This window comes from Nasonia vitripennis, chromosome 2 (assembly GCF_009193385.2).
Source record: "Nasonia vitripennis strain AsymCx chromosome 2, Nvit_psr_1.1, whole genome shotgun sequence".
Classification (NCBI taxonomy): domain Eukaryota; kingdom Metazoa; phylum Arthropoda; class Insecta; order Hymenoptera; family Pteromalidae; genus Nasonia; species Nasonia vitripennis.
Genome location: NC_045758.1, coordinates 5,950,814 through 5,966,631, shown reverse-complemented (window position 1 = coordinate 5,966,631; position 15,818 = coordinate 5,950,814). Strand labels below are relative to the sequence as shown.

The following is a 15,818-nucleotide window of genomic DNA, read 5'->3' as shown; positions in this document are numbered from 1 at the left end:
CAAATCTATTTAGGAAGTTCTCACACGGTATGGAAATAAACTCCTGTCAATAGCGCAGTCTAAAAAAAGCGCTCGAATAATCGGTGCACAATTGCAGCGTCGATTACAAAGTTGAAGATTTGAAGATTTTTGTTTATTGCCGCTGTTTTTCAAATTCTATATACAGTAGCCGAGCGAGATAAAACGCGTTTTTATTAGCACGTATGTGTGCAACCGCTCGTAACTGGATATACCCGATGATGAGAGTTATAAATGTGATAACAATACCGTCGATACGACGCGTACGTAAATTTTTCGAAAGAGCCGTCGCGCTCACGGCGCGGTACAAAACCCACAACACCTGGAGACCAATCGAAACAGCTCGCATTGACTTTTTGCCCCGGCTGCGCTGTGAATTGTAACTTTCGTTTAGAATCAAAATTGGAGGCCAGCCGCGAGAGACCTTCGCATGAATTTACAATGCGGGCAGGCTTTTTTGCTATACGTGTATATCCATCATGGTCAATTAGTCAATGTGGCGTTCTCTCTCGGTGAACTTTTCAATATCGCAGCGCCGCGCGTGCCCCCGAAATCTGTTCCACATTAGTAAGCAATTCGTACGTAAACCTCGTAATGAACTTTTTCTCTCTCAACTGCCGAGAGCATACGTGACTCGATTTTATTTTTTTCCTCGTATCCGCAACCTTTCTACTGCACTTTAAGAGCGAACTGATATATCGCGCAAAGAAGAAAGCATTGAACGCGAAGAGTCATCGTATACTCTTTTTTTTTACGCAGAACAATAAAAAACAACGCACCGACGGTTTATTATCTACGAGGTAATGCTTGGATAACGCTCGAAACACCTTACAAATCTTTTACGGCGCCTTACAGAATATTCAGTCGTTATTCTTAAAGCGTAATTATTACAGTCATTGCTATTGTAAGCCATATTGCATTGTCGTATTTTTTGTAACGGTATGATATATAACCAAGTTTCATTGTACACAAACTGTTTTCTCGGCAATAAAATTACGATTCTCTATCGGACTAGTACCACCTCGGCGCGTTTACATAAATTTAGCAATTTACGAGTTTAATTATTTCCTCAATGCTCGGCTGCAATTTCAAACGAGACAATATGCCAATAAAATATTAAGCGCCGCCGTAGTGTATCGTAAAAAAGAATCTACGCCCGATAACTCTGATCCGGCAGAGCGGATGTTCCAAGTGTCCGCGTGGAATGTACCAACAAAAAGGAAAACTCTTACGGACGCTGGAAGTAATAAATATCAACGTCGGTGTCACGCTTCGCGATAACACCGAACTTCAGGAAAAGTCAAGCACCTCTCTTGTAAGAAATTAAAATACAATTATTTTCGAATAGCTCGGCGGTAGCGGAAAGCTACTAGCATCATTTAATTATCTCGTGTCTACAAGCTTGTCAGACTCACCTTTTTCTTATATTTTTACAGGCAAACACGAGTACAAGAAGCGTCATCTTTCCTGGCGGTGGTGATTTCAATTCCAGGACCGACTACGTCACAGCGATCGCGTCAACATCGAGTGCAGCGAAATGCGGCAGTAGCGCGGCATCTCCCGCGATATTATCCGGTGGAATCAACATGAGACGGCGCTGCGCCTTTCTCTCGACGCGTCGCGAGGCTACGAAGGTCACTCGACTCGCTCAAATACGGAACTGTCGCGAGCGCAATTTCGAGCTCCGCGTATATAGACGTTTCGCCGTCGCACTTCCTATACGTCCTCCTTCTCTGTCTCCCGAAGATCGAGTGTCCCTGATGGAGGATGAAAGGAGAATTCGGTGCGAACTGTATTTGCTGAGAAGTCGAGGTTTCGATCTTCGTCTGAACTGAAAATCGTGCGGATAAATTTAATTGATGATAAATTTCCATAATCGAATGTCAGACTTGGTATAAAATATTTAACGTTTTTATCTTATCGATACAATTTGTATAAAAATAACGGCACATTCACCTGTCATTTGTGAGCGACCTTCCTGTATTGATCTGGAGTATTACATTATGTAGCTAAATATCACAAGAGTTGAACAAACCCATCTTCGAAGTTATTATTTGACAATGTTGAATAAGTAAATCATGTTTCAGCGTTGAAGTTTATTTTTATTGGTGATAAACGTTTATATAAGTTTTCGTAAACAGATATCAAATCTAAAGCAACTGACTTTTTCCACAACAAAATGCTCAAACCTGAGATAATGTTGCAGTTTAGTAATTTATTGTTGAATTACTTTCTGTCTTTCAATGAGAAAAATTATACAAATTATTTTACACAGTAAAACAATAAATAAAGACTTTGCGTAGTCCGGAATATTCAATTCGAATGAATACTAACATATCTTTCATATCACATTGTATTGCCACAATGACAATAGTATCAGCCTGGTATAAGTCTAACATGTAAAGATGTTAAATTATGCACATTATGTGTATGTTATGCAGAGCATGAAACACTTATGTTCGAACAATCTTAATTTTTTGAAACTACATTTATCAAAGTTCTCTCACAGTATGATAAAACCATTCTTTAAAAAATCCATTTTTACTTACAAACTGTTACGTCTATTCGATGAAAATATTAAGTATTAGCTGTACATATATACAGATAAGCGATATAAAAACAATCGATACAGTCAAATTTATGCTTCTAATGCAACAGGCTCCTGAGATTTGCTTTTAGGTGCTGTAAATTAGAAATATATATAATTATGTACCTGTGAGAAAATTCAAGAGCAAAAAGATTGTTTTTGTACCTTTTTCTTTTTCTTTTTCTTTGACAGGTTCATCTTGAGGTACATCTGGCAGTGGGACCTCGGATGGTACTTCAGGTGTGGTAATCTCAGCTTCTTCTGTTATCAGTGCATCTAATTCAGCTTCAACATCAACCTCTTCTTGATCAGTCAATGCTCCTGAAAGTAGTTCGTCAATTTCTTGTTGCTTTTCAACTCCTTCTCTTGTTTCATCCATGACTTTCTCAATTTCATCAATTGATAGTACAGCATGCAACTTCTTGAGGGCTTCATTGCCAAGCTTCAGTCCATCTACAACCTTTATTTCCACTTGTGCGAATTCCAAATCATGCACCATGCGCTCTAAATTATCCAACTGACCATCAGCTTTGATTAAAGCTTGTTCTTGGAATTTCTTTTTACGTAGCAATAATAGTGCACGTCTAGATAAGTTTAATAAATGATATAAATAAACATACTTTAATTGTATCGAAGAATATAAAATGATGATTGATTACGAAAGTACTTACTCTCTTTGGTTATTTCTCAGCAACTTCTTTGCTATTTCTCTGTCTCTTTCAAGGTTCTGCTCGATCCTCTTTTGGTATTGTTTTAATTTGTCTCTTGTTTGCTTCAATTGCTGTCGCAACAAAGAAAAGAATGTGTAATATTTACATCAAAAAAGTAGGGTTAAGATAAAGTAGTCTTGAAGTTCTTGTGTTCCTTACCAAAACAGCTTTATCCTGCTCCGTCACCCGACTAGGATGTTTCTTTTTTGCAAAAAATATCCCCATTTTTTATTATTTTCCTTATAAAATGGAGAGGAAAGGAGTAACAGTTGTTAAAACTAAGATTCGTCGTAGGTTACATGACAATCGCAATTCGCAAAGTAGATGAACTGTTTATTAGACAAAGATAAATGCACAAGCGTGACATCTGACGCGAACTGTTAACTTAGCGTTTCTAGATAACGCAGGGCGCTTAGTTACCGATGTACGGTAACCCACACGTCAACGAGTATACCATCAATGATCGCAATGATAAAATAGAACATAAAGTACAAGATTGATGTAGTACTTAGCACTTTTTTGCTAGTAATCGCAGAAACCGACAGCGCATGAATAACCATACTTCAAAGTATACGACTGTATATGACTTGTTATACTTATACTATAGAATGCAATAACTCAAGTGATACTCGCAAATGATAAGAATTTGTTTAAAAGCCAACTTGCAGTTGTGCAAATGTTGATAAGTATTTAAACTAATAAATGAATTTGGAAGGGGAAAATAAATAACCACATAAATCAGGTTGAATTGAACAATGTCCATTATATTATATATTTTATTCCCACATACACACGGCACGTTGTGAACCTTTTCTTAAATATTAATAATAATATCATAATTATAATAATATTCATCATCGTCGTCGTCGTGTCGTCTTCATCATCGCGATAATAATATAATAATCATAATCATAATATTAATTAAAACAATAATAAACGTAATAATATGAATTCATTAGATATATATATTTTTTATATGTATAGTATATATATAATAAATCATATAGTAATAATCATTGTATTATAATATATTTATATTTACAGAGGGGTACAATATTGTTATTTGTTGTATTAGTGTCATATTTATAATCGCCATATTATATTTATTTCTTGTTTGTATACATACACAATTAATTAAACTTACGGCCCTCATCGCTCGCGACTAACTCAGCGTCAAACTTGTTGTTTTATTTTGTTTTTGTTTTTTTGTATTTTATAATATTCTCTCTGAGGGCTTCGCTTAACGCTTTATTTTTTTTAACGCTTTTGATCTCTTCCTCGCACGCTCTCTCACTCAGTCACTTTCATTCTCGGCCTTTCGCTCTATATCTCTCTCATTCCAGCTTTCTGTCTCTCTTATCTCGCGCAATTAATTTATGCCGCATCGCTTGAGTTCGAGACTCCTCTCGGACACCCAAATTGATCTGATTTTGAAAAACGACTTGGCCCGACAATCTCGACTTGTGCTTGCATCGTGCCTAGTTTTATTATTTTTTGTTCGCTATCTTTTCATAAACAAACAGTCGCAGACGTTAGCGTACTTATTGCGCGCGGAATCAATTTAATTTTATCGCCCGCATTTGCTTCTCTGTTTTTGTTTTCATTTTCTTTTAATATTTTACAAAACATCCACTATTAGTCTGGCCTACGGTTTTCAAAATGAGAGTCGCGCACCGATAAAAAACGACGCTCATCAAAAATAATGAGAAAAGTCTCGCATTTTCATTTTTATTACTGTTTTTACTCTTTTACCATCGTTAGAATTTAAAAAATCTAAAAGAGTCGGATTAGCGTGAGAATAACAATTAGTGACTTACGTTTCTTGCTCTTAAAATTCTTTTCTTGGTTTTCTATTTTCGCTTCCATATAGTAACCATACCATATACACATTTGAAAACACGGTGCTGAATAATAGTCGAAAAAACATCTCGTTCACCAAGTAATATAATTGCGGTATCAGATAAAGCTTTAATTGTCGTCGATCGACTCTCTTTCGGCAATCTTGTAAAAGGCAGGCCTCTTCATAAATATTCTGTACAGCATTATAATTATTATAAATCATTGTATCTTATATACTCGCTTATACCTATGTCATTATTATCATTAGTGTAAAATTGAAACTTTACGTACTTAGATGTAGATTACCTTCTGCTTTGCTTGTTAAACTTGATTTTTATTTTCATCATGTATAGTTTTTTTTTCATTATTTCCATTAATCGCAGTACACAATCGTGTAATTCTTTTTAATATGTCGCTATACGTATTGTATCATTACAATTAGTAAGAAGATGTAAAATTGGTATTTTCTGGTTTCCTTCGTGTTTAATTCAATTAATCTCATTTAAGCATTCACATAATCGTTTAGTATACAATGGAATTAAGAGCGGCCTATTTATTGCTTGTTATATTGCAAGTATCCTCGCTGTGCCGTGTCATCGAGTATATCCCAATCGACATATATATATATATATATATATTTTTTTTGCGATCATTTTCCCTTAATCCTAAGCCTGCTTAAAACACAACGCACTCCATTTTTATTTTAACTAATTTCGCAGCATGTTTTGCCGTTCCTTGAAGAAGTAATCGAAAGAATACTCTTCTATACTATTTGAATTGTATTTTGTCAACTTCATTCTTTTGCATTTTATTGATTATTTGTTGGGTTCAGTTCTAATACATGAATTTTTCATACATATATATTTCAGAATATTTAGACCGTTAATGATTTATGAAGTAATGCTTTTTATTAAAAAGAAAATGGTTTAATCGAAAATGCGAATCGTTGCATACAGTATTTTATATAGATAAAAAATAAGGTAGAATTTCATAAACGAATCTTTTAACAAATATACAACTTATAAACAACATATACGTCGCACATTGATTTAACTAAAGCGCTGGAATACTTGATTTCAGAACTCTGATACTATACCTTACATATTACATTTACATTATTCGCTCTCTGAAGTTGATTCTTCGCTTCCACTTAATTTTAAAAAACTTAACAAACTCCTGGTTTTCGTACGCACATATTTTATTATTTTGTGTAAGTAGATTCAACTAAAGGGAACATGCGACTTATCTTGTGAAACCTTTTGTGCAATTCGCTCAATTATATGTAAACGTAAGCATAAAATAATTGTTCATTTTCTCAATTTTCTATACCCACCAGATTGCTGCTTACGCATTACAAATAATTTTAGATCTCATAGATCAATTTGATATGTTAAACATCAAAAGTAAAGGAACTTAAATTCCGTCGAAGAGTTATTCTCGATTATAACATTGATTATCATCGTCATAACCAATCTGTCGGTTAGGCGAAATTTAACGCGATTGGGATATTAAGGTTCCTCTTGCGATTTATCATTCATCGACCATCGGTACATTTTTTTATTTATTTTTTTCTTTTAATTGACTATTAAATTTACGTTAGGCTTTCGAATTATCCATTCCTTCATTTAAAATACAACAACGAATATCTCCGTTATAATTACCTACACGCGCAATCGAAAACGATAAATGATCGATTACCTAGAAATAATAGAAATTAAATAGTTAACAAATTAGTATTGCTTTGGTTTGGATACGCTCGAATAGTGAACAATTTTCATCGACTCTTCCCCATCACTATCCCCCACTGTTATTGGCTCGAATCGAAATTTCCTTATAAAACTTTTATTCAAAAATGAGTATTGTTGGAAGAAATCGTTTTTTATGTGTGTAAATGTAAGTTGTATAGAAGTTTGTTGAGCTTGTTGTTCTTTCAAGTCAACTAATGTCTTGAGTTTACGCTACCTCAGTTTAGTACAGCAACATGAAAATAATTTTTGGCTTATATTATCTATTAGAAATAGATACATCAACGTAATCATAGATATAGCATGTAATAAAGTTCAGTTAGTGGTTAGATTGTAAGATCGTAATCAAAGTATGAAAAATCCGTCGTGATTTATAGGAAAATTGAGGCAAAAGTCGATAGAATGTAACTTGGCATCGGTTTAAGTAAATGTTATTGAAATACAAAATACACATGTTTTTTCTACTAAATTTTCGTTAAAAGACCCTCTTTGAAGACAAGAAATGTTCTTAAGAATTATCCCTTTCGTAATTATTGTTTGTTATTCATTTTAACTTGTACTTTTATAAAGAGGTTTGCATATTTTTATTTTTTTTTTACTTGGCGCATCTTCGCGGACAAAAAGAACAACCGTAAAATCTGTTTTTTTTACTGCTATCTGCAACGACATTGTCAACTTTGCGCATGAACAAAAGCATAATCATAAAAAAGCGAACGTAAAATTCCGTTAATGACCTTTCGAACGCATCAGCGTTGTTGGTGCGTATCCACAGGAAAAACGCGTCAACTTGCTGTATTTGTGTTTATCTCTTCGAACACTGAAAATTATATCACCCTTTCCACCTTTATTTATCTCTTTCATTTATATCGCTTTCTTTTCTCTTTTTATCGTCACTCTTCTATCTATCTATCATTTTCCCTCTTTTTCCTGGTGCATGCTTCCATTATCCACGTAGTTATATGTACATATTGCATGACGTTATACGCTAAACTGCATGTACGCGTATTTACGTATTACGTCCGCTCGCCATTAAAAACAAACAAAAGAAAAACATCTGCAATAAATCAAGTTCTCGTCTATATGCATAGGTGTTTTTTCTTTAAGTTATTTGGAGCAGTAAATATTTTAAATATAAATACAAGCTGTTTTTTGCCAACGTTGCCACATAGATTACATCAATACAACTGAATATGCATACAAAGTTAATTAATAAAATGTAAAAACAAGAAATACGAAAAAAGTTAAATGAAACGATGCGTTTCATGTATCTATATGACTTTTATTGAAATTGCTCCAAATAAATGTAAAGAGATACATTTTATTCGATTCGAACCATTATAAGTTTTCTTCCACCAAATATTCTTCCTCTTATTTCCTAAAAACTTAATATTATCTCGCTTTCTACTCTGGCTTTCGCCTCTTCCATTTGAGGAACAATAAAAATATCGAAAGCACAAAAGTTCTTGGACACGCATAAACTTGGCGTGATAATATAATTAATTAATAACGAATACGAAAAAATCTTAATTAAAAAACTTTTATATAATGACGAGATAATGATGATAATAATTATAATAGAAACGTACATCAATAGTAAGTAAAGATCAATAATCATAATGATAGAGCATTATCTAATATTAATACTAAATTAATTAAATAATATAATAGTTCAACAGAAATAAAACAAAAAAGAAAACATACTCATAAGCTTAGATGTTAAGGTATTTTAATAATGTAGCATAATATTCTTGCAGAAACTTTTATGTCGCGCCTCGTGATATTGAAGATGTTTGACATAAAAGTATAATAAAATTGTTGCTTCTTGGCGACGCGCCATGCAAATTGTCAAAAAGTACCTATCTAGCTACGTTTCCACCCCCCTTCAGTTTCGTTCAAATTTCGCACTAACTGTTTCTCTCTGCTTTCTCATTTCTTCTCGTATCATCTTTTATAATAGCTTTCACTAGTACATCGTCTTTATTTTGTTCCTTCGTCGCTAACATGTTTCTTTCTCTACACAGTCTTGCATTCGGCGAAACAACAAATAAGTAAGAACGTAATATATCTCACATGACACGTCGCATTGTTCGCTTAAATTCAAAGATTCTTTTCTTGCCTCCTTTTACTTCTTTATTTTTTAACTAAACTAGACGTTTCCTAGCAATATTACGTAGGACTCGATTCAAGGAGTATATACGCAATAAAATTTTTATATTTTTAATCTTTGAGAGCGATCGACGTCGTTGGATCGATGATGCGAAAGTATATATATATGCAAGTCCACGCGGCCCGGAGGAATTAAACTCAAGAGGCAAGACATCAAAGCTGATCTCTTTTCTTCGTTAATTTTTATTATTTTCTTAGTTTATTAATATTTTTTGCTTTCTTTTACTAAATATTGACTTGATAGCGAGAATCTACGAAGAAAACGTAACATTTCAGACTTGTTGCGTTAACTTAATAAGATTTCCACTATTTATAATTATATATATATATTTATATATAACTAATCCAATTTGTTTGTGTGAAGGAAAAATTCCTTTACTTATCGTTTTTTGTAAGAGCAGCTAGATGCGAAAGCGCGACTATACGTGATTCAAGTCTCTTGTAATTATTTTTTGTAAATCTTTTTGTGCTTATAAACTTCGAGCGTGCAAGCAGAATTCATTATATCTGTCCTGTTATCTAAATGCACCTTGCCTCCTATGTAGAAATTTCTGCTTCGTAGTGTTTTTTATATTTTTATAATTATAATTATCTCCAAAAAACTGCTATAATATTGCTTCACTTGCACGTGATGTGTGCGCATTTTCGTACTCGCTTTATTATATCTTTTTGTTGTTTTCTATTATCGAGGTGTTCGAGATTCTTTTATTAAAATAAATGTTCCTGCACAGATCGAATTTCATTAATATTGACTGATTCACGGATACGCAAGATTGGCATTTTTCCAACTACATGCGATGATGATGTTTTTAATATTGCTTCTTTATTTATTTTTGTGTTCTTGGCGTATAACCTTCTTTTATGTAAGTAGATGTCAATGAAAAACGTATTTTTCTTTTTATTTGTACACATTTCAAAATATCAGAATCGTTTCTGTGCAGGATGTACACATTTTTTATTAATTTTCAAAATTGCCGTGACGCTAAAAATGATATATTTATTGCCCCTTGAGTTCTTCTTAATCATTATGAAATATTGATTTTCTTTTTACTTTTATGATGTATATCTGAACAAAAAGTATTGAGTGTAGTGAAGACGTTTCATTTCTTTGCGTATAATTAACTTTCTCTTCACTTCCCTAAAATGATGCCTTCGAAATTCTGATTTATGTTATTTCTATTTTTTCCTATCTGAGACATCGATTTTAACTTTCCGTTTTATCATCCCCCGTGATCTCGTTTAATTTTTGAAAAAGCCACTTCCACAGTTCTTGCGTCGCGTCTGCAGAAATGGTTAACGTAGAAAAATTATTAAAGTTCCAAATTATACTGTTTTGTAATATTTATCTCGCATGCTATTTTTTTGTTCTGCATGATCGTTTACCAATGAATGCCTACTTCGTTTCGCCTTTCATTGTATATGCAATATAATTATATACTGGGCTTTTTTATTTATATATATATTTATACTGTAATATATATATTTATATATGTATATTTTTGCGCAAGGGAGAGTAGAATTCGAGGGCGGTCAGCGGTTATCCTCATTTTTCTCTTATCTATCCTCAAGTTTAATAATAGTTTTTTAAATTTATGTTTTATTATTCTTATTTTTCTTTGTAAAAAAACAGCGAAGTGAAGATCTGCCCGCGCCGCTCTACGAGTCCTACAAACTATATATGTTTCTCCCCTTGCGCTTATCCACTTTTACTTTTTCTCACGCATTCTTTTCTCTTGTGTTTTCTGTGTGTATATCTGTGTTTCGTGATCAAATTACAATACAATATTATATTAGCTTTAAAACATCAATAATTATATACAAATGCATAAAACAATTTTTCAATATTCTCTTTCGTCTTTATAATCGTTATTTATTTTCTTTATACGCCTTAGACATTAATCATATATATTTTTTGTTCTTATCATTTATTATATTTATATATGTATATGTTTGTATATATACTAGATGTAGATTATTAGACGTAATATTTCAATATTTATTTTTTTTTGTTTATTTATAAACGCGTGGACTTTAGCCGTACTGGATTTAAATTGCAGTTTTCTTCTCTTCCTTTTACTTCCCTTAGAATTCAATCTGTTAACAGCTCACTAATTGATTTATTTCCTGCGTCTTCGTCGTCGATATTTCCCCACTGTTATATTTCTTTTTTGTCTCCTTAATGTTCTCTTCTCAAGTAATTGATCATTGTCTGCTTTGTCAGGAGTGTATACATATAATTTATATATTTATATATATATATATATATATATTTTTGTTACTTTTTTGTGAGGACTTGGACGACTTTCTCAACGAAGACGTTTCTTGTTGTACTTCGCGAACGAAATGTCCTTGGTTTGATTAATTATCTTCTTTTTCCCTCTATTTCTTTTCTGTTATGATAATAACCTGAAAATCTTGCAAGAATGAGCCACACAAGATTTTTATCTTGGTGATTCTAAGATGTTTAACACATATGGACTCTGAGAAGATAAAAAAGCCAGGACACTTGACGCTTGATTTGAATCATTTGTGACGTTTATTAGATGTATCCTCAACAGCCGTTACGCTATTCGTGTAACTGAACCATTCAAGTATTGCATTCTGCTTCTGATGATTTTTCGTGCTATGTTCCGGCTCTATTGTTTGTTCAGTAACTGTACGAATCTTATCTTATACATTTATCCAAAAAGCTGGTGTTTTATATTCGGTTGCTATTATCTTGTTATTTTGTTATTAATGGTAACATAGATTTTGCTGTGTACTGAATTTTGAAAATTAATTTTTTTTAATTTAGGCATGTAGGCCAGCTGTAACGTAGTTATTTTGTTTTGTCTATTTTATGGAGAGTTCGCTGATTATCTTCTAAGATATTATAAAGTAAAAGATATAAAAATCAGCTAATCAAAAAATCATCTTTGATTTTTTTGAGCTAATCAATGTATTTTGCAACTACTTTGTAGCCTCATATTGGCGAACGAAAAACAACATCGCACACATTAAATTGAGTATGCGTGTGTTTATTTCATTCGTAATTAAGTTAATCATCGCAAATGACATCACTGGATACCATTTTGGTCCGACACATATAATTTTTACAAGAATTTATTGTTAGCACTGGGACTTACAGAACTAGCTACCATTTTGTTTCGATTCGACCTGAAACTGAAAACAACGCTTAACTTTTTGCCTAAAAATTTTGCAATTGCATTTTCTGTTACAATTTAATAATATTTACTATTATATTCTTTTAGACTCACAAACATACATTATTAGCGAAAGACACGAAATAACTCTTTACACGTACGCTTTTATTCTGTCATCATTTTTCTACCTGAGTCTGTAATTAAAATTTTGTTAGGTGTCGTTTCCTATCCTGTTTTTCATCTTAAGCGTTTCTTTTGGTGCTAAAAAAATTGACTTTGTTTTAACGCGTATTCACGATTCTTCAAAACTTTAAATATACGCGCAAAAAAACAAAATGGCTGCTATTCAACGAGACGCGTCCCAAAAATTGTTCTATTTTTTGTTTACCCTGTCGTTGAATATAATATAACCGTATCGTAATCATCGCACATATATTAATTTATTTATTGTAAAATTCACTTCATTAATTTCTCACTTTTAATTTTTTTGCCTCTTAATTTTTTAGTACTTCGTAATAATCATAATAAACGTTAATAATAACTGTCGAATAGTAATCGCGTAATAACAAAACGAATCCATCGTTCTCCCACGCCCGAAAGCTTTCCCTTACTCTTGTTGTTTGAATATCTAACTTATTAAAACTCTAATTACCAAACCCTGAATAACTGTCGCATACAACGGTTACACTCTTGATCACACGGTAAAAAAGTGTTTTACAAACTATCCGCTCAAAACTTCTTATAAATTTGGATTTGCTTACGCTTGCGTGCGAATAAATATTTTTCGTGGCAAACAGTCACTCGCTGTCGAAAGCGCCGCAAATTGAAATTTTGTGAAATTAGAGTGGTATAGGTGTGGCTTTTTACTGCGTACACAGTTCTAATTTAACTATGCATACGCATATAACAGATTTCGGTTTTCACAGCTGTTTAATCATACCGCATACGTTCCTCGTCAAATGAGCGACAATGAAAGTTGTATTGATCTCCTCATTCGAACGATTGAATTAATTACAGTAGGAATATGTACTGTATCATTTTTAAAGTTCTCGTTATTTTTCCGGTATTATTTGCTCTGTTTGATGAATGTATAAATAGAATCCGTAAAAAATCTATTATGTAAAAATTTAATACACGAACTCATAAATAATAGTGCCATGAATCCAGTACAATAATAAATATAGAACGATAAAAATGATGAAAAAAATGTTTACACAATGCAATGTGGTATTGCACTAACACTAATAATAAGAATCATAAATGTAGTCTTATTATTAACGATAATAATAATTAAGAATAGCCGTACAGCAATGATAATAATAAAATTGTAGCAAAGTCATTTAATTGGGTATCTTGTATGTATGGAGTGAAGTCGAAAGGATCATTACTCCAATAATTTCATCAGAGCTACGCATCTTGTTTTTTGTTGTTGTATTTCTCTTCAATTGATTTAATAAATGTCACCCCATTATTGATTGATTAGAAGCTACCGACACTTCAAGCAATCATTGAATTCAGAATTTTTCATAATCAAAATTTTATATTTGAAATAATTTGATATAATTATAACCATCTCTTAATTGAAATTCGTTATCCTTGTAAAGGATCGCTTGCCGTGCCACGTTGCTCTCTGTAAGAATCGAAGAGAATGTCTCAGAGCTCGAAAAAGCAATTAATTATACCAGGATTCTCAGCCACATAAATATTTGTTCTTTTTTCTTTTCATTTGCAGTCCAACTATTTTAACCTGTTTTATGAATATATTTATGTAAATACATGCCCTCATACAGACGTATTTAACGTTGTATCATTAATTGCACGTGAACGATAATCAGATAATTTTTTTATTTAGAGATGCAATGTTAGGGACATGCACATTTTTGTTTTTGTGTATATGTGTTTTGTAAGTGTTTGTGTATTTCGATGCTTCTTTTTTCATCATTATCATTATCGTAGGTTGAGGTTCACGAAAGTTATCGCTCTCGATTATACGAACCGCGTTAAAACGACCATTACTGTTTCACTGTATTTTCTGCATGCTCTGCTATTCTCGTACGTGAGTCGGTATTTTCCGTCTTCCGCTTAGCCGCTAAGATCATACGTTATCTATGTAATATTCAATTATTTTTTTTGTTTCATTATCATTTCTTGTTTGTTGAAGTGTATGCATATATATTTTCATAAAACCTTGCTTCCTTAGTTAATATTTTTTCCATCAAATATATATCCACACACGTTTCATATTATCAGCCGCTTATCTATTCAGCAATTAATAATAATTGTTGTTATTAATTAATTCATTATTATATTATTACTATTATTATTAATTATTAATGTCGGAGAACGGGCTAGCGCCAAATCGCAGGTTCGGTCGCAGCGGAGACTCCTCTCAACTTTCTCATCTTTCTTTTTCTCTATCATCGATTCATCTCGCGGGTCTAGCTTTCTGAGCGTAAGATCGTCGTGTGTAGTATATCGCCAATGTGTTTGTGTGTGTATATACGTATAAAGTATATCGTGTAAACAATGCAACGTGACGTTATTCGTTTCGACTCTACTAACTCTATCCCTCAAAAAGCCGCGTGTGTGTATGTACGTGTCCATTCGTGTCTCGTTCGTCACTTTCATTCGCCCCTGGTATATACTCGCGATTCCGTCACACCATTCGGCCTTTCACTTTACGCGTGCGTGCATTTTAGCATGGGCGCACCGCACAAACGCCATTCTCTCGCCAACACCCTTGTTCGCATTTGCCTCTTTCTCGCTCTTTTCATCACGTAACGACTGCTTTGTTGACCCGTGTCCTCTTTCCTCTCGCTCTCATCAACACTCCTACACGCATATACGGCTTCCGAGGGTAAGCGAGCGAGGTTTCGAGCATCGAGAACGCTGCTCTTTGTCTCAGCAGAAACCGATCGTCGTCCTCGTCCTCGTCACGCTGCTGTTGTTGCTTCTCGAGAGCTTCTTGCCTTCTATATTTTTTTGCCTCTTAATAACCGATAACGAACCTTCTCTGCCTGATTCTTGCGATTTCGCTGTTCCCCCGCTGATTTGTTTTGTCCATTGCTCTTCTCGCTCTCGCGCATTACGACCGTCTCCATGCGTTGAAAACCAAGTCCCGTGGTCGGCTCCTCGCGATGTGTATATATAGATTTTTTTGTTTAATTAACCGCAAGCCGCTGCTGCTGCTGCTCTCGCGTCGCTCGAATTGAATAATGCCGTCAGTCGACCATGCTGCGCTCTGCCCTCTCGTCCATCCTGCGAAACAATTGCATCGTATTTATTTTTGTTCTTTGCTATTGGTTTGGCTTGACTGTTGCTACGTTAGTTGCTTTTTTTATACAGGATGAATACTGGAATGTTGATTCTAGAGGCGTGCTGGATGTTGGGAATTTTCCGAAACTACTGGTTAGACTAATTAGACGTTAAGTATATCACGTTACGCTATAAACAATAACGATCGGTGAACCTTCTGTGCAGAGTATAAAATGTCTAATAATTGTTCGGTATTGATGGCAAAAGTATTAAAAGGGTAGAATAATGTGAGGTTCAACGCTCGTTATTGATTTTTTAATAAAATTTTCTACATATAAATTTGTGTGTGCATTAA

The 15,818-nt window shown here is 33.5% G+C and overlaps 3 protein-coding genes across 19 annotated transcripts in view; 1 reads left to right on the top strand and 2 right to left on the bottom strand.

Annotated features, from left to right (window-relative positions):
• Window positions 1-56: 56 nt before the first annotated feature.
• On the top strand, window positions 57-2,541 carry LOC107980662. Its single transcript, XM_016981723.3, has 2 exons — window positions 57-1,333; window positions 1,455-2,541. The coding sequence occupies exons 1-2, from the start codon at window positions 1,223-1,225 to the stop codon at window positions 1,851-1,853; spliced, it is 510 nt and encodes a 169-aa protein (XP_016837212.1). The 5' UTR covers window positions 57-1,222; the 3' UTR covers window positions 1,854-2,541.
• On the bottom strand, window positions 2,100-3,661 carry LOC100122429 (charged multivesicular body protein 6). Its single transcript, XM_001605984.6, has 4 exons — window positions 3,475-3,661; window positions 3,277-3,386; window positions 2,771-3,189; window positions 2,100-2,700 (listed from the first exon to the last, which is right to left on the bottom strand). Exons 1-4 carry the CDS (start codon window positions 3,538-3,540, stop codon window positions 2,657-2,659), a joined length of 639 nt encoding a protein of 212 aa, XP_001606034.1. The 5' UTR covers window positions 3,541-3,661; the 3' UTR covers window positions 2,100-2,656.
• A 392-nt stretch (window positions 3,662-4,053) lies between these two features.
• LOC100122401 (RNA-binding protein Musashi homolog Rbp6) overlaps window positions 4,054-15,818 on the bottom strand; it is a 542,632-nt gene continuing 530,867 nt past the window's right edge. For all 17 annotated transcript variants that reach the window (XM_016981711.2, XM_016981715.2, XM_016981718.2 and 14 more), the window contains one exon: window positions 4,054-15,466. The gene's annotated coding sequence lies outside the window, so the exon portion shown is untranslated. The remainder of the gene's footprint in view (window positions 15,467-15,818) is intronic.